At 45.3% G+C, this 26,711-nt stretch overlaps 1 protein-coding gene across 3 annotated transcripts in view; it reads right to left on the bottom strand.

Annotated features, from left to right (window-relative positions):
• Positions 1-26,711, bottom strand: part of Neur (E3 ubiquitin-protein ligase neur) — an 85,112-nt gene that overhangs the window by 32,506 nt on the left and 25,895 nt on the right. The window contains exon 1 of one of the 3 annotated variants that reach the window (XM_076902264.1): positions 6,448-6,833. The exons of the other annotated variants lie outside the window; for them this stretch is intronic. Coding sequence (XP_076758379.1) covers positions 6,448-6,778 — 331 coding nt within the window. The 5' untranslated portion in view covers positions 6,779-6,833. Of the gene's footprint in view, positions 1-6,447; positions 6,834-26,711 lie in introns of those variants that run through there. 3 annotated transcript variants of the gene reach the window in all.

Here is a 26,711-nt window from a genome sequence, read left to right as displayed (position 1 = left end):
ATTTCCCAAACACGATCCACAAAGCACAAAAAAAAAAAAAAGAACAAACTGTTCACGAAACATCAGGACACATCTTCCAAAAGACACCCCTAACAATGACTACGCGTCAAGCTAATAACCCAAAAACAAATTTCGAACCACCTCACCCCATCGACAACGCAACCCTTGCAACTAACCCCATCCATGACAGCCTCTCTCGCAACATGACCCACAGAACACAAAAAAAAGACGAAAAAAACACGAAACAACAGACGAAAACATAGACCAGAGAAAGAGAGAGAGAGCTCGTTCGCAGTTTGCAACCTGGAGAGAAGGAGAGAGTGAGAGAGATTTCTCGAATAATCGTCCGCGACCCAGACTCCGACGCAGGCTTTGTCCGCCTTGGGTGCATTGTTACATCTGAAATTCGTGAAAGATTCGGTGGCGCGGCACGCTCGACGGACCAGGGGTGGTGCGGGACGTCTGACTGGTCTGATAGAAGACAAAAGTTGGCTGGGAGGGAAAAAAAAAGAAGGTGGTGGCAGTCGACGTGCACGAACGACCAAGACAGAGAGAGAGAGAGAGACGAGAGTTTCCACTTGGCGAAAGCTGTCGCCGACAATGGGGGCGGGCGCGTTCTTAGAAAAGGGCTCGTCGCGCGGACCCCGGGAACAACGGATATCTGATGAGAACGGGGTGCTCGCCAGGGAAACGTTGAAGGGTGACGGGCGCGAAAGGGGTACCAGGGGCGCTGATTCTCTTCGCTCTGTGCCTGCGCGACCGTCTCCGTCCTCCTCGCTGGCAAATCATCCATTGAGAGGAAACGAGGTCAACGAGGAACGCGACGATACGGATCCAGTGACGGAGTCGTGCGGATAAACGCGACGGAGAGTGGAGCAGACGGCTGGAAAATAACTGGGGATGACGACGCCTGAGGACGAAGCGCGCGCGGTCTTTGCTGTTCTGTTGCGGGAAGACGGTTCTTTGAGGCGTCCTTGCTTAATTCCTGCACGGTTGCCGAGTCGAAGGGCTGTTCTGTGTATCCGGGACGGATTTTACGGTTCCGTTGTCTGCGGCTCGGACTCGTTGCAATTGATCGACGCGAAACGCTTGTGCAATCGCGGTGCTCCAGAGAGCTAGATAGACGCGGTGATCTATGAGTCTGTCGAATCGCGACGTTATGTAATTAACGTTATCGAATTGATTCGCGAGTTTGATCGATGAACGATGGAGTGATTATATTAAATTAATTCCTGCTCACGAAAGAACTCACACCTTCTAATCTTTACGATTTATAATCTCCAACGTATAAAATATATAACAAGCTACAAAAAGTACGAAAAATCACCGGAAACCCCAAAATTATTTCTATTTAAAGAGCAAAATCGCCTCGACGAGCGTATTCCAAACAAGTATCGTTTTTTTTTTCACGGCGCAGAGAGAATGGGGCTTTAAATTAAACGGCGGAAGGGTGGAGGAGGACCGCGAGCGAGGCCCAAGCCGGGGTCCCTTTGGTTTTGTCTCTCGTCCGACTGGCAAATCACCCATTGAGGGGGAAAGTCGGTCAACGGCGAAACGATACAAATCCGAGGGCCGTCGTCGACAGAGCCGCGGATAAGCGCGATACCTGGCCCGTTGTTCGTCGAGCAACGACGGAAACGGAATAGGGGAGGGATGAACGGCGGTTGTGCGCGAAAATAACGGAGGAAATGACGACTCCAGCCGGAGGACTCTCTTTCAACGACCCAGTTCCATTGTCCCAAGCGGTCCTGCGCTTCTGCTTCGACGGAAGCAGAGACCATCGTAATGGAATATTAATATTGGGGTTGCTGAGGAACTTCTCTGTCCCTGTGATGTATCGCAAAACGGTCGAGCAAGGAGTTCTCGATGCTGGAAAGGTCTCTTGTTTTAAAGTGAACATCGATTTCGACGACTGGTATTCAATACGAGTATTCAACATTTTCCAATGCGTTCGTATTTCGTACGAATAATTATACATGCAGATATGAATTAAAATAGTGGAAATTAAATTGTTAAATTGTTAAAATATACAACAATGTCGCGTGAAGTAAAAGAGATGACCGTCGCGATTCGTGAACGAAAAAGGAAGAAGGAGAAAGCGAAGAAAGCGTGGAATACTTCTGATGCACCGATAATGGACGAAGGTATTAATAAAGCATCCATCCTTGGTGTGATTAGCGGGCAGAGTATTTACAGCGAGCTAGCATATAGGTTATCGGATTTTCCGGAAATAGCCGACAATCTTTAACGTCCTCGAGATGCGAAAGTGGATCGTGAAAGCCGCTAAGAATACACGATTCACTCTCTATTCGATGTATCCCGCGGCGTTCCTCCCCCTTTTCGATATCTCTGAATGCACGACGAACGACGAGGTGTCCCTGAGCTGAACTCGAAATTAGGGAAGGGAAAGTGGAAGGACGAGAATAGAAGGCACGTAGTCAGCTACGAAGCTTCCGTCGTCTGACCGAGTTCGATTTTCCAGTTTCAAGTTAAAGGACATGGGACAGAATTACGCGACCAAGGGCGTTGCACTCTGTTGCGATTCTCGTTGCAACATCCGCGAATAATCATACGATGCAACCATATCTTGCATACTATACATTGCAAGACACGTGTTATTAAATATCATAGCAACTGTATTTGTTTTAAATTTCTAAAACAAATATACAAAATTGCAAAGTATCAGGGGCTATTCGTGAATTATCGAAACGTAAAGACATCGAATCACGATAGAACCACAAATACACTCTCTGTTTCTATCAAGGTGTCGTGTTATCGATATCAAATTTGATAGCAGCAGTGTCCACCAAAAATCGAGCGGAAGCCAACAACGATATCTCGCAACTGGCACGGTACAAGGCACAAGGATAACGAACTTGGCTGGCTACTTAAGTTAAGTAAACGCGTAGCTCGTAGCTCGACGCTGCGTCACCGGTGTTTTTATTCTATCACGAGGAACCTTTCACTTCGCGCGCGCGACGTTACGTGGGAAAACCGCGATTAAAAATAAAGGAAGCAGCGCTGGCCCGCTAACGATCCTGTAGGCGAGATCCTCTTCTGCCATCCAGCCTTCTAACGACCTTCCGAGGCGTCGTCATCAACGGGTCGAATTAAATTATTCATCTCGTGGCGCGTGATTCGCGCGCTTATTCAACCCTCCCCTTTGATCGCAGCTCGTTCACGCGTTCGACGCACAATAACCGCCTGCTTATTAGAGAAACCACCCCCAGCTGCGTCGTCGAGTCGAAATAACAGAGATGTGTTTGAAAAAAAATTATAATACGATACTATAAAAAGAATCATTTGCATTTTTTCTAAATTTGCAACGAAGATTTCGAAGTGGAACGATCAGAATTTTTGTTTTCAATTCCCAATTTTTTCAGCTGGTTCAATGTACTCTGATTGAAGGACGCGTGCACGCGCGGAGGAACATTGTAAAAAGCACAGCGAAATGTATTTAAACTGTAACAAGCGTGACGCGAGTTCCGACAAACGATTTTAGGAGGAGGCTTTTAATTTATCGCAGACAGAAAGTTGTATATCATCTCGAGAATAACGCGCGTTTTTCTTTGAAGATGTTCCGACGACCAACGAACTCGACTGCTGTGCACACGGAAAACTGGGTCGCAGTTGTTTTATGAAAACGCTTATGCAATAAGCGTTATTGATACTGAAGTTGGACGCTCCGTAAAAAATTGCTGGTAGGAATGCATACGTTTAATTAAAAACAGGAGACCACTTTTTGTTCAATTATCATGATTGATTCGAGTTGGGCTTTGATTTTACGAAACGAGAAAGCAAACTTTGCTGAGTTGGCGTTGGTAAAGATAAAAGGCTTAGATGAATATAGATTCGGAATCGCAAACAAATGATAACAGCAACGATTCGAAAAACCCAATGATTGTTGGACGTAAAATGTTTCATACTTCTCTAATCAATAGAAGCCTCACAATACTACTTTTATAATACTATTTCACAAACTTAGAATTTTCAGAAAATTATCTTATCTTACGTACACGTCATTTCAGTAATCTTCATTTGATTTCTCCATCCCCAATACAAAAGCTTCAAAAAAATACCAGAAAGTTCCGTTCTCTTCATTGCAAAAAAACAAAAGAATTTAAAACACAGCACTTGCTTTATTCAACACTACACCAAACATGAAAAACCTTTCACAAAAACCGCAAAATAAAACTTTAGCAAAATCAATGCAAAATTCCATCTACCTAACCGCATAATAAAAATATACAATTCCTCATTCAACTATTTCTCAAACATAAAAGAACCTATACGAGAGCAGTAAAAAAATTCGATCGCTTCAGCGCTATAGAAAAGACCCCAACAATTGATTTCCATACAAATCTTCCACAAGAGTAATGAAAAATTCCATTTTCCAGCCAGCTTTGAAAAAAAAATCCGAAATATATAACAACATATAGGTAGAAAAAATTATACAAAATTTCTTTTGTGGCATACGCAATGCTCGTATTATTTTTATCGAGAAATCTCCGTTCAACCCTTCCTCTATGCACCCCATTTTCCTCCCCCTATCGACTCTGTCCACCGTGAATTTTCCTCGCCCCGTTGGCTGTCGCTACCCCTGCAACGGTTTACGAGAGAATCGCGCAAAATTGCTCGCGAGCCCCGTTGCGTGGGCGTTATTCGTGGCGCGATGCACTTGCAGCGGAGGGCAGGGTGGTGCGCACCCACACAGGAACGTTAGACGCGTGAGACTCGTGGCCGCTGTTACAACATCGTTCCCTTTAGCGCAGCGACAAAAGCCACCCCTCGTGTCCAGCCGAACGAGCCGAGGACCGGCTCCATAAGGAAATTACTGGCCAGCTTAATTTCACCGGTGGACCTCGGTTGCGCGAGTTGTGTCAACGTTGCTTACGGTAAGGATGATGCATGGGCCCTCGAGCGTGTGTGCCTCGGACGTGTAATGGGTCAATAGCCGTGTTCGACATGCGGAGGGAGGATTTTACGTGCGTCGACGAGTTCTTCAAACTTTTGTAGCTCTCTCGTGGAAACAAAGAATTTTTTTTTTTTTTTTAGGAAACGCGAGTTCGAAACCTCGCGTAGCTTCGGTGGGTATCCTAATTAGCGAGTGTTAACCTTATTAACTTTTATCGAGAAGTAAAAACTTGAAGAAAGCGGATTTCTTACAGTTTCGTACGGTTTGGTGTTTGTTGTAGCAATTTGATTCGTTGCGTTTTTAACCCGTTTGTATTGTTACTGGTAATATGCTTGCAATTATCCTGGTTATTATCACTGGAGCGAATGTATCCGCTCGTAGATGATATCCACGATGAGTTAATAGCGTGGTGGGTGTAAAAGCGTTAATATTGTTCGCAGGTAGATAATGTAATGTTACAAATTAGATGATAGAGGCAAGATAGAGGATATTGGGGGAGGGAATGTAATTATGAATTTGGAAGGTATTCAAGCGTTTTCCAAAGTTAAAGATACGAGTATATCGTAATGTAAAAAGAGATATTTATGCATTGAGACGAAAGTAAATATCTTTTCTGAGAGACTATATCTTGAATATAATAATTGTATTCCTGATCTCGTAACGTACCAAAGAGTTTTGCAAAGCACTGAAACGAACATTGACGACTCGCTTAAGAAGGTTATCAGTCCTACCAAATTTCTAAGAAACAGTAAATATTTATGCTTCGAACTTGGCGCTGGACTAGTATCGATGAAAATGAACGAGGAACAATTACAAAACTTCTGGTGAACGTATATACATCCGACTATTATTGATCTCCGTTGCCACTTACGAATGTTACAAATTTCAACGAGAGACAGTTCTTTAAGCTCTGCGATTTAAGTCGTGCGACTGCCTTACTTAACAACCTTTTAGCGAAATTACTCTAGAAAAATACCGGTCGAGAACAATTTTGAAAGCAACACGAAACAAATTACTGTACTACACGAGGAAAAGCAATTTTCTATCGCGATACACTTAACCTTTCAACACCAACTTCCATAACATTACATCCGCCGTGTACTAATTTAAAATTCAAGCATCGTAACGTTACGCTCAACGTAAACATAGCAGGAACGAAACGCGCAATTTTCCAAAATCCAAACGAACCATCAACCCCCCAAAAAAATCAGAGACAAGATAGAAATCTAGCATCGATCTCCCCCAAATAAAATGCCAAGCAAACCAGCCCAAAAATGAAAACACAAATCCTCGCAAGAAACATCGACAGTTCGAACCGTGAAAACACGGGGCTGGACAGAGTCGCGCATAGGCCGCCTAGCAACCGCACAATCGCAAAGCGTTCGCCCGGTTGAGTCGCGGTGGAGCAACGTGCGCGGACTACGCGGAAAATGGGGATGGAAAACGGGAGAAAGAAACACAGAGCGTAGAACGAGGCAACAGTGCGTTACGTATAACAAGTAAAAACGTGTGGGGGAGGGGGTGTGGCTCACCTAGGCCCATCTTGCGTTTCAGCTTCTTCAACACCTTCATCTTGCTGCGCAGCGGTGCCAGTATGTTGCAGTCCCCGTTGTTGTTCTGCGGCTGCAGCTCGCCGGTCGGTTGCTTCCCGGCGGGGTGGTGGTGATGATGGTGCTGGTGGTGCGTCTCGTGATGATGGTGGTGATGGCGGTGGTGGTGATGCTGCTGCTGCTGCTGCTGCTGCGGCTGTTGGTGGTGGTGGTGGTGCTGCTGCTGTTGCACGCTCGCGCCGGGACTGGCGAGGTGGCTGCAGCAGTGACAGGGGTGGCTCTTGCTGCCCTTGACCGCGCACGACGCCCCCATAAATGTAGCCGTGGTGCTCTCGAGGTGACGAGAGCAGCCGTGAGGATCCCGGTGGGTGAGAGGGAGGAACGGTACCCGGCTAGACAGAGGGGCGGACGGAATCTCGCGTGGTTGCGAACGGAACACCGGCTGATTCACTGGTCGCACATCGAGCACACTGTGATGTTATTCTGTATACTGCCGCGGACGATGTGGCTCTATACGTCTATGATTGTACGTATATACGGTCCAGCCACGGGGTAGTAAACGAGAGTCGAGGGTGTACACGTTTATGCGAAGGGAGACGATATTTGGTGCGTGTACGTGTATATCGAAGCGAGTGAGGAGAACGATACGAAGATACGACTCGCGGATTCTTGTTTCTGTCGGCACACACTTCTATCGATCTCGAACGGGAAACAGAGGGAGACTGAATGTTGCCGTTACGGAGGGTGAAGGACTCGCTAACCGCGTGACACGAAGACGGCAGACGTAAGCGACGACGCGCGACTACGAGGCGCCTACGTACCCCTCGAGCGGCCAGGGACGACTGACTGTTTGTCGAGCGAGCGGCAGAGTATCGCCGAGCCGCGCGCGAGCCACCAGCCAATCGCGACGCTGCTACCCCCACTGTCGTCCGCCTCGCGACAGCGGCTACGAACAGTGGGGAGAGTGGCACCTGGTGGACAGCTGCCCCTTACCTGGCCGCGACACACCGGGCCACCCCGTGCGCCAACGCGGGGAGGCCAGGGTGAACTCTGCCGCCTTTTCGATCCGAGAGACGCGCGCGCGGGGTTGGAAATTCGAACTGCGAGCCGACTGCGCCGAGCATTGATCCTGCTAGACGCGATTACTTTGTTTTTTTTTTTTTTTTCTTTCGTTCGTTCGTTCCTTCTTTCTCTCTCTCTCTCTCTCTCTTTGCCTGTTTCCACCCCACACGCTTCTGGACATATCGGGGAGGAAGAGCCGTTTTTCGAGAGCCGGACACACGACCACGGGTTTCGGTTCAGACGGAGCGACGCGCTGCGGTATGGATTTTTCCTGGTGTCGATGACTCGTACGGGTGTTACGTGGGGCGCGCGTAATACAGACTTCTGACGGATATTTGCAAGTGTTTTAATATAACTCACGTGTGTATTTCAGATTATTCTTATGCAAACGTTAGACCTTTGAAGATTTGGTAGAAACGCTTTTATCTAATCGAAGAATGCCAATAAGGGTTGCTCGTGTACTTATCGTTCCATTTCCTTTTGAAATAACTTTGTATACACTTCAATGCTCGATATTTAATATCAGAGAAAAAATAGGAGAAAAGACAATAGCTTGAATCGTCCAGTTTAAATCCCTTCAATGGCAAACGCGATGGCACAGACAAAACGGAGCAGACCGGCTAACGACGGGGCAGAATTCCAGACACGCAATTCCGCGTTAAGAATGACGCATTGGCAGCATAGATCGCGGATTTTATACCGTGTCCTCGGTCGTTGAATGGCTCCGCGGGTTATTCACGTTTCGACGATCCATCATCGTGGCGGGGAGAAGGAAACTGGAGCACGGTGATACCGCGGAACTTACGATCCGCCCCAGTGATACGGAAATATGTAAATAGAGTCCGTAGGAGCATCGCGGGTGAAGCATGGGCCGGGCATTCCGCGTTGAAAACGGTCCAAATGGCAACGGCTCGCGATCATGAATAATGCAGATCGCGCAGGAAGTGCGCGCGCGGGAGATATCGCAAGTAGAATTCAGAGGCTCCTCGATAAAGCGGCCGCGAGGGACCAGATGCGACCTGGCACCCGCCGAATTGTTCCTGATTAAAGAGAGTCATTAAACGCCGGGCCAAATAAAGGCGTCAATTCCTTTTTTTTCACTCCCCCTCCTTCTTTAGCCTCCCCTTTAATAAACTTTCTTCCCTGGTACGCCGTAATGGATGCCGCCACTGATCATTAGCACTCAATTATTATACGTTGAAACGAGATAATACGAGATATTACGAGAATTATGGGCGGTTTATGAGGTAAAAGTTGGTTGTAACCTGTTTTATTCTTGTTCCTCCTGTTCCCGTTTAATTACCGCTTTGTGATTAATAACCTTCGTTTTTCGAGTAATTTATGCTGATTGCGCGCTATAATTACACGCGCGGTTATATAATTATCTAATTACATGGATCAACCGAAGATTAAAATTCGCCGTCATTAATGTACCTGTACTATTTGTATACAAAGGAAACAGTAAATAAATGAAAGTTAAAAATGATATGCGTTTGAAAAATTTTTTAAATTGAAGACCTATCCATTTCTATAAAAATTCATGAAAAGTGTCCACAAATGTAGTGTAGAATTAAATAAACTTGGAATGTGGAATGTTTGTTGCAATTATTTAAAAAATGGTTACCCCAGTTTTATTATTTTGCCAGTTAAATTCAGAGTGATACTACCACTTCGAAACGTAGATAATCGACGGAGTCCCATCCTGCAATACAATTAATATGATTCGCACTTGGCTCGAATCAGCGAGGCAATGAGCACTCGAGCTGTTCACCGTGACGGCCGCGGCTTGTTTTGGCCTGCCATTTCGAGTTACAGGATCGGAGTACGACCGTAGAAATATCGTGTTTCCATGGGATTCGAGACGCGTTTCTGGTCCCATGACAGAGCAGCAACGATGTTGTTAAGAGATACAGGAAATTGGACAAGAAACGGGCAAGATTTCGGTGATTGCACGTTCCGCCTGAGTCGATGATCTCATTGATGGTTATCGCGAACGTTCTCCAACGATTCCGTTCATTTTTATATCTCATTTGGAACGTGATTTATTTATGCGTACAGCTGATTCTCCGTATTTCGAATTCCAATTTCTCGCTCCTAACTGGCTCTCCACGCGTCCCATAATCCTTGGAGAACCATTTCTTCGCATTGAAGGGGTAAGAAAATGTGCGAATTCGTTTTTATTATTTTTGATAGAGCCAGTTTCTTTAGTTTCAATCACGTATCGCGCGTTGAATTTAATATCGCGAGATATCAGAGTGCCATTTTACGTACGACGCTTTCCCTTTTCTTCTGTCGATCCTCTCGCTTCAGGAAAAAAACCTCGTTAATCATGTCATTGAAACACGTTCCACGTGGTCTGAATGAACGCGGGAGCATCATCGGGGTTCTAGTCAGATTTGAATGTAGCCTTTCTCAATCGTATACAGGTACCCTTATAGAGACGCTACCTTTCGTAATACCTTTCGTTATATAAATTTCAATTATCCAAGCTGTATGGCATGTCCAGATCTGCTCTAAATGACGTCAATGCGGGCTGTGGATCCGTACAATAACACAGCTATTTGTATCCCACGTTCTCCGCGTCGTTCTACCAATTTTCCCAAAGAATATCCCAGGGTGCAGCCTCCAATTCGTTTCTAGCAATCAAGAATCGTGATTTCCACGCACGACGTGTCCCATATGATTCAAATCAAAACATATCGTCCCACGTGATCAAATTTTCCGAATAACACGCGATATTTTATTATTCATCGAATATAACCAATCGCACCTTCTCTATAGATTAATTACACAGCTACGATGTAATAGAAAAAGGAGTGCGTCCGCACGAAAGCATCGAGGACAACCCAGAAATCGAATTCGTGGCCACGGAGAACAACAACGGTGGACAGTAATGATCTGAAACGAAGTTACACAGCACAGACGCGAGAAGGTGGCTAAAGTCGATGGACACGGTGGAAACGGTGGAGGCGAGGCTCGCACGGCGTGAGGCTGCACGCAGGAAGCCGCATTGCAGTCCTGAGAGTCCTTGTACGCCTCCAGCCGGCGGAAAACTCAATTTGCGAGCCACTCAGCGACGCTGGATGAAGACGCGACATCGGGAGAACGCGCGTGCAGCTTCCAGCCGGCGACGACGACGAGGAAACGACGTTAAGGACGGGAATTGGATCGACAACGATTGAAAAGCGGCGTGTGATCGATCGACGTCAAGAATTGCCTATTCGAAACCGATACGTCGTCGAGCGCCACGTCTTCGACGTGCTCGCACGCGTCGAGGTCGAAGAAGCGTGGCTCAAGGTTGACACGCTTCAACGGGATCGATGGTTATCGGTATGGAACTCGATGGTACATTTAATACGACGACTAAAACAGAGTAGCATTAACTGGGACAAAATCAGGATAATTTTGATCGCGTCCTTTTTTTCTTTTTGTCACAAATGAAGAAAATGATGGCGAGCGTGGAATTAGTTGTATCAAGGTGGGATCGAAAATAGCAATTATCCGTAGGCACGTCAGCGGAATTCTTTTGCACGGCCTGCTTTTCACACAGCAACAGGTTAAATCAAAAACCCGCAAGGGGGAAACGTTCCGCGTGCGAGGTCATCGTGGGGCAGTGTTTATCGAAGCCATTTTTAGATCATCATTAACGAGGGGTGGCCACCATCCCCTTCTGGCTGCGACTATCAACGCGCGAGCAACGCTTTCACCCCATTCGTTTTCACGGTACAGCCACTTTAGAAGATGTCTACCGATCCTTAAACCCCGGGCCCTCGCCCCTTCCAGCTTCGAGGATGGGAAGAAAACAGGTTGAGCGTGCAAGGTGCGTGCCGAATATTATATTACGCACTCTGCCAGTGATTTACACCGAAGATACCACCGTGAAATCGTATGAATATTCATCAAGAGCAAATTCTAATCCGTCTGTTACCTTTCCACGACTTTTCGAGACGTATTATTAAACACAGTTAGAGAGGATCGACTGTTATATAAATTGGGAAGAGGGGTTAGTAAAAGATCCCTCGGGCAAGATAATCGTTACCTAACCTGATTATTTTCTAGTTTTCAGCTACTCTAATGGGACTTATTAAATAAAGTTGTTTAATTAAAATGATGGATGCATCGATTACTTAACCGTTATATAAATATTACTCAACGTTGCATTTTTTAGAAGAATCGAAACGAACCTTGTAACGCATCAAACTAAAAGAATAAATTACTTCTGTCCCTATAAATCTTCCTAAATTTTGTAGCGGAGTGCTGACGCCTCAACGTTTGACAATAAAAGCAAAAAGCATTCCACAGACACGATTTATATCACGATGATCGAAACTTCGAACAGCAAAATTAATTAAAAGAAAAAAAGAAGAATCTTTAAATGCGTTTCTTGATGCTCGTTCCTGAACAATTAACGAAGCTCGTTCCTTACGTAACTGTCGATCAGTCGCAGAGGAACAGCAAGGCAAAATGGTAGCGAGAGGAGTAGGAAGCGAGCAAAGAGTCAGGTTCTCCGGGGATGGGAAATATGCTCACAGCAGCGTGGCTACGGCTTCCTTTCGCACATCCTTCTCATCCGGGCCGGTGTTCCTCTTGCGTAACGATCGTACGTGGACTAACGGAAACCGTTTGTCCGGTCCACGTCGAACTTACTTTCGATCGTCCCGATCGCCGTCCACCGGGACCGACTTCCTGTTCGGAACGCTCTGATTCTTCCAGCTACCGCACGAAACACTTCCACGATCCTTTTTCCTCGTTCTTATTATTTACTTGAATCAGGTGTGCACGCGATTACTCATTAAAATATTTTTCATTCGAAACTATCACAAATTTGCTGAAACGATGGTGGAAATAAAAAATTATGTTTTCTTGGAAGATCAGCATGATTTTAATTTCATACGAACGCCATATTGCAACGTGAAACTGTAAGTGAAGCGCTTATTGGTACTAAAATACGTTTTCCATTGACTTCGAATTTTGAAATATGTATATTGAGAAATAGAAAATGAGCTCTGGAGATAGAAAATTGATATAGAAATTCAGATTTTTGTTCTAAACGAGTCACTTCCTTAACTACAATACGACAGACGCCGACGATGGATCAATTAAAACCTCATCTTCCAAACGAGCGTGGCACGGCGTTGCGTACTTTCAGCTCGCCACGACGACAGACTGTTTAATCGCAAAAGTCCAATTAGAATACAGTGGCTGGTTAAGAGCTAATGCCAGCGCAAAAGAAATTACGGAATAATTGCATAAAACAGCGGTGTAGTGGCTGGTAATTCGTTCGAACCAGCTGTTTTCCCGTGGCTGGCCATTATCGCGTTTCCAGCCGTACGCGTGCACGAACATTGAAAACGGTGCCATTGTTCTATGCACGTGAACACCGGCGAACGCGTGCCCATTAACCCGACCGCGTAACTGTGTACGCTCTTCAACAATAATTCACTCATGAATTTTCATACCCGAGCCTTAGTCTTCTACTGCGCGTCAGTCCACTTTTTGTGCAATCGCACTCCTCGCGCCGCGGATTTAAATAAAACATAAGGGCGCGACGGGTGAAGCGTAAATTAATATTATACGAGTTAGCCAGCGTTAATTGCGCAACGCTGACGCGGTTCTCCTCTCGATTTGACAGTTATCTAATTTGTATTTTCGAAGGATTCGTACTCGCGTCATCTCGAGAGAAAAATTGAGCATTTCTTTAGAATTGTATTCGTTAATCTCGAGCTCCGTTCCACCGTGAAAGCGAGCAATTTATTACCATTACTTGGTAAAATTCCTAATGAAAAGAGGCTCGATCAAGAGGCGACCGTACGATTTCTAACACCGCGTGGGAAAAGCTGTCAAGCACAAAAGCGTGCACGGATAAGCGAACGCCACGTTACGAAAGGGTGCGTTCGCTTTTATTTTTTCTCTCTTTGCTTCGATAGGGAACCGCTGTTTGAATTATGCCTCCCATTGTTTCTACGTGTGCCGTTGTGTACGGCTGTGCGTGAAATGCACCACAGGATGCATCTAAAGATGCATGACATCCTGCGTCGTGAATGCAAACGAAAGCGAACTCGATCGATTCGCGATGCCTCGATTCCATATGGTCCATTTCCTTTATTTTAATTCAAAAATTCCCATCGAACGTATACGTACTAGAACGGCACTAAAAATAAACTAATACTTCCAATAAATTATTTAGAACATAAATATTAATCGTCAAAAACAGAAGAGTTGGAAGAAAAATGGTTGGATATGTCACTGTGAATGAAACAAGTACTTGATACGAAGAAAATTTATTTAACGTTCCCAAGGAAATTGTTATCTCATTAAAATATGCGTTATTCGAGTCGTTACCTTTCTCTACGTTAAGTGTACCTTTAATCTTTGAGGCTCTCGATAAAACCACTTTGTTCCATTCAATTCATCCCGCAGCATCACATGAACCTATCGCACGCATGAAATCGTGTCTAAATTCTGTAAAAAATAAAACCAAAAGACTTCCACCATCGCGCACCGTGCTCGAAAGTCAAACGAACTTTAAACTCAACCCTCAAGATACCATCGCGCTCTAAATATATTCAAACTTGGCTCGAGAGAATAAATTTCGAGCGAAGCTAAAAGACGCGCAGCGTGCGAACATTTTCTCCACCCTCCGCGGATCAACAGTAAGGAACAGCGTCGAGCAAAAACGGCTAAGACGGTCGCAAGGTTCACGGAATCACCGTTACGCTTCCCTCGCTACCAGCATTGTGCGGTTTATGATCAAACCGCATTAAAACCTGGCTCCATAAAGCGATCGTTATATTAAGTGCGCGTGCACCATATTCTCAGGCGTAATTGCACGTAGGTGTCTTCGCGAATCGACGCGGCAGCGCGCGTCTCGTTTCACGCGTAGCCGCTTAATTAGTGCCGCATTCCGTCGAGCGACTATCCGCGCGACTTCGAAAGACATCCTGTACCCTTCGAACGCTAACAGTCCCTCGCATCTGCCAGCGACGCGCGAATCAACAGCGAGCGGATCGGTCCCCCGCGTCCGTTTTCTTAAAAGATCGAGATAACACGGATAAAACTGTTGATACTGTAGATCGCGCGAAGATTCCTCCAGTTATTTCGAACATTGTCGTTGTCTCGAAGCAGCGGGTCGAGGATGTGCCTCGACCGTGTGTTTCGTGGCTGCGTCGGCAAATAAACGTGGCCTGGAAGGTAAATGGAAGTATCGACGGTTCTAAATGCTCTTGTTTGTAGGAATCGTATTGTTCCAGCGATTAACTAATCTTTTATCTCTGTACGGAGGATTTACGAACGTCGTATCTCCTCTCGATAGAGGACTTAGGAATCCGTTTTCAAATATTCGATTAGCGATGGAACTGTTGGAACGAGACTTCTTTAAAATGTCTCAATTATTTAAAACAATCTCTCTTCTGTACATCCAACAATGAAGTTTCAATAAAATCTATGAGACATTATTTTAACAAAACTTCCTTAAGGAACATATAAAAATTCAAGTTAACCCAATCTATGAATACTCCATTCTATATTTAATATTCTATCTAACCAGTATTATCGACAACATTTAACATAACGAGTCTGTCTTTCTTTAATTCTTTCTGTATACTTGTACAATATATAATCCTTAATCTTAATCTCAGTTAATCATCCCCAGTTTACGAGAACGATACAAAAATGTTTGTACTGGAACTGTGTAGCACCCTCGCTAATTCTGATTAAGAAAAAGATACAAAAATCTTTGTACTGGAACTGTGCAGCACCCTCGCTAATTCTGATCACTGCGTCTAACAGAGAAATTCTGTTAAAAAACGGTATAGCGATACAAAACTCCATTCTATACTTAATATTCCATCTAAACAGTATTATCGACAACATTTAACATAACGAGCCTTTCTTTCTTTAATTCTTCCTATATATTTGTGCAATATATAGTCCTTAATCTTAATCTCAGTAAGCATCTCCAGTTTAAGAAAAGGATACAAAATAATCTTTGTACTGGAACTGTGTAGCACCCTCGCTAATTCTGACTAAGAAAAAGATACAAAAATCTTTGTACTAGAACTGTATAGCACCCTCGCTAATTCTGATCGCTGCGTCTAACAGAGAAATTTTGTTAAAGAACGTTATAGCGATACCAGTCGAATTAATAAAGCGAGCTGAAAGGAGCAGATTTTGAAAAAATCCTCCGCACAAGTAGGAGCGCGAATCGCATCGAGCCTTAAACGTGTGGACGGGTTCAAGGACTCGGCATCTGTCTCGCGGGGCGTCTCGACCTCGGCCACGGTGTGCCCCCGTGCGCGGATACGTACGAGAGCGTGCAGATGCGTTTCCTACGGGCCAACCCCGTCTACGGGCGGGGGATGCGTGCATACAGCATAATGTGAAATAGCGGAAGCGAGCGGCGGATGGCAGGAAGTCGGAGAGACTGGCGCGTGCGCACCCCCCATGAAAATATAGAAGACGCAGGCATTTCAGAAGTGTATTGTCGGCTCGGATTACTATGGGCCTGAACGAGAGATGGGAGGGATCCCCGGGCGGTTGTCAACTTCCCACTTTTCCTCGTTTTATTCGCCGCCTCTGGGAGGAATCGTTCCTTCCACCGATCGAGATTAGAAAATGAATCGCGCGAGACGAACTGGGGTGGAGATAGGTGCGTGTAGAATGAACAGAGGGACGGAGAGTGTTTCGATCCTTTTTAAACTGCAATTCTCATTTTATATAATTAAACTACTCTGATTATAGTGTTTTGTTAATTTATATAGCGTGTGGTTCGTTATACTTTTTCATCTGAGTTCTTCGTAATCTTTTATTACTCGAATAATCGAGTGTCATTTGAGGAATTCAAGATCCCATATTCTTAATATCTATTCTACATCCAGCGATTATACACTTTGATCGCGTTAGCCTACTTTTCTCACCACTCACCGAAATGAAATTATCATCGTTACTGGGAAATGGGATTTTCCACTTTCCTTTATGAATTTCTTCCCTCGCAGCCGGCCTGTGATCACGCTCCTCCATCGCGTTCCTCGCTTTGATCGTAAAAAAGTTACGCGACGATGTAATTATCAGGACATCGGTCAAAGTGTCGCGATGAAAATTAAGATCCTCCGCTCGACACGCTCCGCGCAGGCTTCTTACGGTCGCGAAATGAGAACCAGTTTCGTCGAACACCCCTTGCAATCCATTCGAGGCCCAGCCGCCCCTTCTTCGGCCGGGGAGAGCACATCTGACAGAGGCATTGACCGAAAATACAATCTTTTACCCCGGTTCTCGTTTCAGGAGGACAGACGGACTGCCAGACGAGAAGGATGGACAGAGAGGGAGGAACGAGCGGAGGGAGAGCCTTCTCTGCTGGACAGACAATTAGGCGACCCTCGAGGAACCAACGCTGTTGCACACTCGTTTGTTCTCCCTCATTATATTACTTACTTATCACTCTACTATCACACTGAACAGTTTATTAGTAACAATTTTAATACCACATAGCGTTAAATCTTTTCAATTGAAAAGATCGTGCATAGAGGATGACAGAATGTAGGTGATTCGACAGAACTTTTCTACCATTCCGTTAGACGTGACTCTGTGGTCGATTCGATGTCGTTGGTGTCGTTCTTCTGCGACTAGAAAGCGTTCAGAGACGTAAAAAGTGCATTACGCGCAGGATCGTCGAGGCGAGAGAAGGGAAGGTGCATGTGCATCGGATTTCACGGTCACGCGATTATTGGGGTGAGCAGGGAAGACAACGTTGATTATAAACATTTTTAATGATCGATAAATGGCGAACTGTGAACGAAGAATTCGCTGGACTCGATGCTTTCGTGGACGATGGTACAGAAATTGACTTGCTAGCCGAATTCTCGCGATGAGACGACTTTGAAATACGCGACACCTCCAGGAAGGTAGGCCAGCGTGGCAACCTCGAGCAAGGAAGCGGAGATACGGTCCGCGAGTCGAAAGCGGAATCGGCTTCGACGTCGAAGCGAGCCGGTTCGAAGGATTTTGGGGTTCACGCAGGATGCGGAGTTGTTCACCGTGAACAGAGCCAGGTTTCGACTCGAATTCCTGCGATCTCCGTTTCACCCTTTCTATTCGCGTTTCGATAAGGAAAGTAGCGAAAGTGCAATCAAATTTTCGATCATCGCTCGCGCTGGGTTCTGATTTTTCGAAATCATCACTCAGGACAGTGATCGTTCCATTCGTTACACAAAAATGGTAAATTTCATCATCCTTAATCAGATCTATTAATACGAATGGAAGTTCTATAGGGTGTGTTGGTTGAAAAAGAATTGAACGGTTGTTCGTTCGCAACGAGGCGCGAGGCGTACCCTCGAAAGGTCTTAAGCCACTGAAGACACGGACCTCTAAACGAAGTTGACCTCGTTGTACCGTAATCATTTCATTATCATTCAATTCTCTGGCACACGAACGCGCGTGAACAGTTAGACAGGGCCATTACACGCGTAAGAGGAACGAACTCGGCTGCGCAAAGTGCTGCGCGGATAAAAATGAATTCAAAGATTTGATAATAAAATCGAGATTAATGGTGACGATCGAAGTGTGCCTCTTTCAGGGACATAAATGACGATTATTAAATTATACTGCTTCTTCTCTCGATGTTTCGAACGTGCTAGATCATCGAAATCGCCTTAATCCCTTTTCCTGTTTCAGGAGCACGCAGTGAAACGAGGAATTTCGACAGATGTGCAGTATTTTTAGAGGCTATTAATAGATCTATTCCTTGACCGACCATGCGACTAATATAATTCACTTTCACCAGTTTCCTGGAACTCTACACCCACGTTACTATATTTATTGTATCTTTTATTTCTATATTCTAATACTAAAACCTATAAAAAGCTGTTATTAATACTTTTCTTAATTTCACCGTGAACAAATAAAGCGAGTCGCAAACTCTTGCTCGCATTCCATAACTCTATCTCATCAACCGACTATCTTGCTTAAATAACATTAGTCACAAGTGGCAGGAATCACCTCAGCTACAATCACTTCTACAAAGCTACGCTATCACAATAAAGCAGACTTCGTCATCAAATTTAGTGTCATCTCTCAAGAATTCGATCTCGTTTCAAGAAAAAATCGAAAAGAAAATCTTCCTTCTTCCGATCCTAAAAATTCCCAGCTCGCGCACAACGACTCCAAGCGTAAATCGAGCGCCATAAAAATGGCCCGTACGATCTAACAATTTCGTCTTCGGCGGTTACTCGGACTGCAAAAGGAAGGTTGACGGATTCGCAGATCTTCTAACGCGATCGATCGTTCGATCCAGCGGGACGGTAGAGCGCGGTAAAGGCGTAGCAATTAAAACCGGCGGACGCCAACAGCTGCATACGGGCGTCATCTCTCGCGCAACATCTCGCGATCATTCAGCTGTTACCGTAGCGGCTCAAGACGATATTCACTCCGGGGCGTAGTTATGGACAATACCAACAACACCTGTCTCTATGAGAGACGCGGAGGAGCTCCGAATGTTCCACGGAACGGCGAGGATCCGCGTCTCTGCAGCCGATGCGGGTCGTTACTTTTCTCCGCTATTATCAACCGAACCCTTTCGTGGGATATCCAAGCCGATTGCATATAACTCTGCCATTTTATCGTGGCGTTCGCCGACGATCGCTTCGCGTTCCATCTCGTCCGCTTCCTCTCGTTTGCTCGCCAACGAGGGATGAAACTGCGTTTTCATTGCTCGATTAAAGAGGACAAATGCTTGGAGCGCCCATTTTATCGCATACACGGGGAATAATTGTAGACGCGAACACTCGCAGTCTGCTGGAGTGATAATTGTTCGTTAAGGAATTTCTGCGCGTGGAAAATAAAAATATTATCGTACCAGAGTAATGATAATTCGTTGTTCTTATTTTGCACTCGGTGATCGGTTGGTTGTTCTAAGGAATTCGACCCTGAAGAGACTAAACGCCACTGAATTATCTCTAACGTTTTAAGGGGGCACAGTTATGCTTATATAGCGTGGTTATGATTTCTTTCTTGTGTGCCTATGTGCCAATGACGTCAAGTTAATAATTCATTGACAGTACGCCTTTATTTCCTGCCTTCTTTGCTAATTAATACTTCAAAGGAATATATTCTCATGCGACTTTTCCGACTAAGAAATGAAACCAGCTCATTTTCTGCCATCGTTGCTCACGAGAAATTACAATTTCCGCAAAAAAGAATAATTTCTGTGGCAAACCTGGAGTAATGCTTCGCGTGAGACGAGGAAGATTTTCCGGAGCGAAACGTGCGAGGACAGGGTCGCTGGTCAAAGGACAATCATGGTATAATCGGCTTTTTGGTAGCGACAAAGAAGCCCATTATCTTGTTACTCAAATAAACCGGTTATCACTGGCTGCGATTGGACTACAAGCTACTGCAAAGGTGGCATTCATCTTCGAACTACGCCTGATTCCTTCTAATCCATTAAACCAGCTTGGCCTCGTAGAATCGAAATTTAAAACACCTTTAAAGAAAAGACAACCTTGACGATCCGTTTCTCTACAACTCACAAAATGTTTAAAATTCCTGTACAATTAAAACAAAAAGTCTTTGATACACGGTAGACGATTTAATTGTCCATAAAATTACCCGGTTTGCGTATAAACGAGCCGTTTCCAACTCGCTCGACGCACGCGACAATTTCCAAAAGCGGAGAAAGCAAAAAAGAAAAGAAGAACCGTGTACGTGCGAATTGCACGCGTACCGCGCTCGATAAACGGCGCGTCTGTTTTCGCGATGAAAAGTGGATCAGGTGCGCGTGGCTGGAACCGTTACGGGCGCTAAAAATTCGGTCGCGTCGCTTCCGGTGTCGCAGGAATCTAGCAGAGTCGAAAGAAAAGTCGCCGGGTCAATTTGCCTCTAAGAAGAGGCAGCGAAACGTGCCTCGCGACCATAAACGAACACGCGTTCCCCTTCTTTCGCTCGAGACAGTAAAAAAAAAAGAGCAAAAATTCACGAAGGGTGCAACAATATCGAAACACCTAATCACGAAGTTCACATTATACTTTAGCTGCAATTTTTTTGATGACAGACTCGTGTAACGACGAATTTATTTAAAGAGAAGAGCCTGTAACGAGCATAATTTCGAGGAGACGAGAGCGCAGTCGTCGAGTCGCTTTCCCCTTCTTTACCACACTGTTACCAGCCCCTTGGTGGCGGTTCGCGAATGTTTTTTAATCAGCCCATAAACGGTTCGCGGTATTATTTATTAACCGCGTCGCGGTTGCGCGGCATTCTCAAATTAGATTCACCTCGGGTGTTGTTGCGCGGGGCAGATGTTTGATCACGGCAGATAGAGGCAGACTTCCATCCCCTGAAAAAAATGCTCTTAGGAGGAACAGGTGCGCGTGAAAAAATCCACTTCGAGAAAGGTGAAGAGTGTTGCGACCACGGAGGTTTTTAAAAGGTGCCCGCGCGCCCGGAGCACGAGGCGGATTTAACGACGCGTCGGGAAAGTAAATGGAAGGATATCGGTTGGTTTCACGGTTCTTGGTCGGTGTTTAGAGTGAGCGTTCCCCAGGGTGGCCGATCGTTCGATCCATGCAAATCAGCTGGTTCGCAAGCTACGCGATGTTCTGCTAATTTTGATAAAAAAAAAAAAATCAGGACGATCAGATGGGATTTTATGATTCGAGAGATTCGACGATTCGGAAATTCTCGAGACCGAGGAGGAATTCGTTTCTCTTTCTCGCGTGTGGAGATGTTAAATGAATTGGAACGACTAATGATAATGGGAACGAGGGACATTCTCGAGGCTCAGAATCTTTTATTTGCGAAGTTTGAGGCATTAATGCGAAACAGGGATCGAGTAGTCGTTGGACAGAGAGGCATTTCCATTTTTTCCTCCCATTTCCACGTTTCAATATTTGTTCGTCTATTATTTAAGCAAAACCTTCGCTGTCCCATTGAATTTCCCTCGCCATTCATTGTCACTCTTAACAACGACATTGTTACCCTTATTAAAGACGGTGGATGTGAAAATTCTTCGAGTAATGGTTCTTGAAATACTTTCAAATGAGGAAGGTCCTTTTGTGGAGTGTTCCTGTAAAGGAAACGGCGAAAGGCGTGATCCCAAGGGATCACTGCTCCTTTCTGAGGGAAGAAATATAACTTCGGTAAGCTCGCTATACTCTGCCGACGTAATTTCAAGATACATCCACGATGCGAGATGAAAGATATAAAAAATGAGCATCGTGCAATCGTGCTTATTAAAAAAGATCGTAGAGATTATAAAACGATATTTTTAAATAAATTCTAAAATTATTTACACTTAGAAACGCTACAACGAATTATTATTACGAATAACTATTGGTATCAGAGGTATCTCGATATTACCCAACGAATATCGTGGATATTTGGAATGCTCGGAAAGAAACTCTGAAATTTCGAAAGGTCAGCCCGCTGGGAACAAAGGTTCTATGTAAGGCAAGGCACGAAGAAGCCTTTTAAACGTCCCATTCTATGCAACCGACGTCTACGCAACACTTTTCCATATATCTTCGAAGAACAGCTGAATTTCGACCTGTTCCCGACTTTAAATCATCGGGCAGGTAAGAAGTCGAGGAGAGGTACCGTAGTACTTTAGAAATCAGCCGGAGGACAGGAAAAACAGATCCAGCTGAGCCATTCGGTGTTTCCTTTTAAAAATCACGCCGTTTCCCTTTAAAGTCGTCGGGTCTGGACCTCGAGTCTCTCGCAATTTTTCTGCAACGCGTTTCAAGGAAGAAACTGCTACAATTGTGACGTTATATCGAATCAACAAGAAAAAAGAAATTGATTTGTCAAATTTGATAAACTTTTTGTTAAACCCTTGTTTCCTCCAATAACGAGTCATTCTCATAGCGCTAATTCTAATCAAAATCGAAGAAAGACAAATTGCCCTTACAATATAATCTTACAATATTCTATTTAAACAGAAAGAAGACTCCATAAAACTTCTGTCCACAGCATAGTAACGCAGAACCGAAACAGAGTCGAACTACATGATGCAACGACCACTTCCACTACACCACCCTATCAGACGCGACAAATATTCGTTCTCGATCGCGAGAGAGGCCAAGAGAGAACGAAAATCAGAATGAGAAAAGAGAAGAAAAAAACCGTCCAAAAAACGGAACCAAAGAAACCAGCCTCCCCCCAAAAAAAGGGAAGGAAGGAACGAGGCCGCGGAGGTAGAAAAAAAATTGCGCGTTCATTCATTAGCAGAGACGTTCCGTCGCGCATACGCGCGGCATAGAAGACGGGGCCAGCAACCCTGGTCGGCGTGCAGCGGGCCCGTAAGAACGAGGGGCCGACGAGGGGGGTCGATTAATAATTTACGCGATTAATCGCCGGCGGTCCCGCGCAACCCCTTTTGTCCTCGTTCACCGGGACGCATTTCCGTCACTCGAGGGCCCATTATACACCGGGGCGGAACTTTCTTGGCTGTGGCCAGCGCGCGTTTTGTTCTGGTAGCCGGCTCGACAAAGGCGGCTCGAAAAAGATGCGTGGCAGGTGCGTACGCGTGCCCGTCGTCCAATGGACGCCCGCCATTGGGCCTCCACCGGCCGCGAGAGTTCCAACGAACGGACGAGGGGTAGATGAATGCGGCCAGGTAGAGAGAGAGAGAGAGAGAGATAGACGGGAAGGCGAACGGACGCGGTGTGCACCTTGCGCGGGCCCCGTCTCGAGATCCCATTGACAGAATTCCCCTGTTACGTTTCCTCGTGGACGTCTCTTGCACCGTACGAGGGGCGAAGGAACGACGCGAGGTTCAATTAATTGCCAGCCACCACTATGTGGGCCACGCGTCTCCGCGAGGCGAATTATGCGGAACGGTAATTTGATTGCGCGCCAGAGTCGCGATGCACCGCGGCGGTTCGCGTTCGAATGCGTTTGGCTGCGTCGCGCGAGGACGCGATAAGGGAACGCTGATAGAAACTATTTTTGTTCCTCTCTAGATGACCGTTAAGTAGTGTGTACCCCTAAGTAATGGCTGACTAAGTGCACGGGGTTGTTAGTCATGGGTGACAGAGGCGTTCGCTGTTTGCTAGTCTGATCGTGGACGGACCTTTTGTACTTTGGTCTTTGGAACTGGTCGCTGGAAAGTGTTTCAGTTCGATCTTGTTGTGGATACGTAATGATTACGTGTATATATATTTAGTTACTTGATAAAAAAAGCAGCAATGATATGTTATTTTAGTTTTTGCAATTGGTAATTTTCTAAAATACTAAAATATCATCTTCAAATTTTACAGAGCTTTTAAAAAGGCATGATTATAAGTGAATGAGGGATAGTTAATTCCTCGTATGTAATCGAGTGGATTGGAATTTGTTTGAGAGGCAAGGGACATCTGTGCGAGAGAAGTTTAGCAAGAAACGATGAAAAACGAACGTAGACGGAGCAAGATCGACTTTCTACAGGGCACGGTGTACGTATTGCGAGTTCGCGTGAAGCGACCAAGCGATAGCCATAAAGGAAATCGAGTCCGCGAATCCGACAGGTGAAATGCGAGCCTGGTCAATCGACAGGTATCGATCGGTAAACGGGAACGCTAGTCGTTATCGTCCACCTGATACACGCGACGATCGTTTTACTAATTCGTAGGGGTGGCAAGTGAAGTCGCCAACAGGTAGACGCAAGTATCTTCCAGGCAATCGGAGTGCAACTTGCGACAAAGATCTGAGAGATAATTTAAATAAGATTGTCAGATTTGATCAGCTCATGAATCTTCGTATTTTAAACAAACCACAATTACAACATTTAAAAAATTTACAAAAATTGTACAAGTTACAGTAAACGTACTAATGAAAATATGTAATAAATAAATGGCTTCTCAATCTTTCCATAGAGAATATTCGAAACCCTAATTTTCTTAAAGATCTAATTAAAAGATTCCATAAATACCCGTCGCTAGAACGGAAGTCGAGGTCCGCAGCGAGAGCTCCATCTCGATCGTCATTGCGATCGATTTACGAAACGAGTATCGCTTCGTAATTCACTCGAATCGGGAAAAAAAGAAAGACGTTTCGCAGTCTCGGTCTACGCGGCACACGTTTTTGCCCCATTGCAAGGCGGTTCGCTGCGAGACACTTGGTTGCAACCGACTCTCATTCTGGACTTCGCAGCTGTTTCATCGGCCCCGCTGATCGGTTCGCGATAAAAAAGAAAAAGAAAAGAACAATTTCGAAATTCGCAACGCGGCTGCTTTAGAGAAGTAACGAAGATCGGGGACATATTGCTGCTGGAGTGCGACAGGAAGCAACGGGGCGAGGTGCAACGGCAAAAAATTATAGACTCGAGAGGGTAGCCGAGGAAGAATCGGCCAGCGACGAAATTTATCGGGGCATCTGGTGGTCCCGCGTTTTTTTCTTGCAATTTAAATAAATTACCCACACTGTCCCCGATAATACGTACGTTTGCACGCGAGCAACGGCTAACATGTTGCAATTTCAATCCTTTAATTGAGGAAATCGGTACGAACGTGCGTAAGTCAGAAACGCTTAATTGGACAACAAACTGGTATATGTAAAATTCAACTACTGACTTGTCGAGATAAGAGAAACAAAAATTTAATTAACCAGCAGTGTTCATAAAATACCAATTATCGAATCGTTGCAATCATAAACGCAATGGAAGACTAGCTCGATTACTCTTACACTTGGTCATTTTAATCAACGATCACATATATAGAGACACCCTATATCAAGCTATATCAACGATTAATCGAGACGTTAAAAAACAACGCGAAGCGAGATGCGAGCTTTGCGATTCGCGAAGCAAGCTCAGCTCGAAAAACGACGCGATTACACTGGAGGAGGTGAGAGTATCTCGCAGTGCTCGATAACAAACAACGAAAGGAGGAAGAACGTGGGCACGTGCCGGTTGCCTCCGTGCCAGCTTCGCCGAACGTGGCGGCCGTTTTAAGCAAAGTTCATTACCTCCGTAGCCGAGGTGGTGGATGCTCATCCACAAAGGAGTCGGTTGAGTCACGTCTGTGTCGCGCACGGTCGTTCCCAGCTCCTAAACGAGCGGCTCGTTTCGTATTCACGGGGTGGCGAACCTGTAGTATTCACGGTAAGCCGGCAAGACCAGCATTTAATCGGGCTTCCACGGAAGGAACGTGGCCGAACGGGAGGGAAAAACGACCGTGAACGCGAGGCGTATTATTAGAGAGTATCGGGAGTGGAGCGGGACGCGTGCGCGCGGAAAACCGGAGGAATCGCGAGAGGAAATCCGCGTGATTCATTCGGACAGTTTTCGATCTTTCAACCCTCTCGTTGTTCGCTGATCAGAAACGATCTACTCGTCCCACTTTGTCATTGAACTTCAAATTGTAATCATATTTGAAGCAATGAATACTATTTTAGAAGAAAGGATATGTTTCGTTTTCTATTACGAATTTAGTAGCAATGACCACTTTTCAACCCCTTCGATGATTCAGAATAAAATAGCAGAAGTATTAATTTAGGTTAAAGAAATAATTCTTACGGTTCACGATTTAATACTCAGTCCATGGGTTCTTTTTGCATACTTTTCGCATTTAATATCTTTGCATACGTTATTCTTTCTCTTAACTAAAATTCGTTACTCTTTTCTATATCTTCGTTAACCCTTTCTTGCCCCTATTAGTCGCCTCTTACGACAAGCAGGGGATACTGTGGGTGTATTCTGATCCCCACCGCACAGGGATAAAAATGATTTCTTAATTCGCGAGTCCTTGAAAACGAGGCACAAGCTTCGCAATGAGAACCGAATTTCCACAGAAATTGAGGGAAAGCTGTCAAGTTCGCCTAAACACGGATCGTTTGGCCGCGAACACCCTGCGCCAGCCGACGCAACAGGCTTCGAGCGCGCTGGGAAACGCGCGATTTCCACAGGCCGCAGATCAAAGTGAAACTGTTTCAATGCGTGGGTACCTACGCTTCGCAGACGTTTCATCGAGTGGATCGAAGAGGTGAAACGAAGTTTCGAGTGGGACCAGATGAAAAAAAAATGTAGGCGCGCACAGAGAAAAGCAAGGGGTGAGGAGGAGGGATTTGAGTTTTTCTTTCGTTAAGCGCCCTTCAATGTGCTCCCTTCTGCTTGGCACAGGATTATCCGACGTCCTTTAATTCGATATCGAACTTTCAAAGGAAGCTGGTGAGGAAGTTTCGTGGTGATTAATTCGGTGCGCCTTGGGGGTGGGTTCTTG

The sequence above is a fragment of the Xylocopa sonorina genome, chromosome 10, assembly GCF_050948175.1.
Source record: "Xylocopa sonorina isolate GNS202 chromosome 10, iyXylSono1_principal, whole genome shotgun sequence".
In the NCBI taxonomy this organism is placed as follows: Eukaryota; Metazoa; Arthropoda; class Insecta; order Hymenoptera; family Apidae; genus Xylocopa; species Xylocopa sonorina.
The sequence above is the reverse complement of the archived record's forward strand: the minus strand, read 5'-3'. Positions and strand labels throughout refer to the sequence as shown.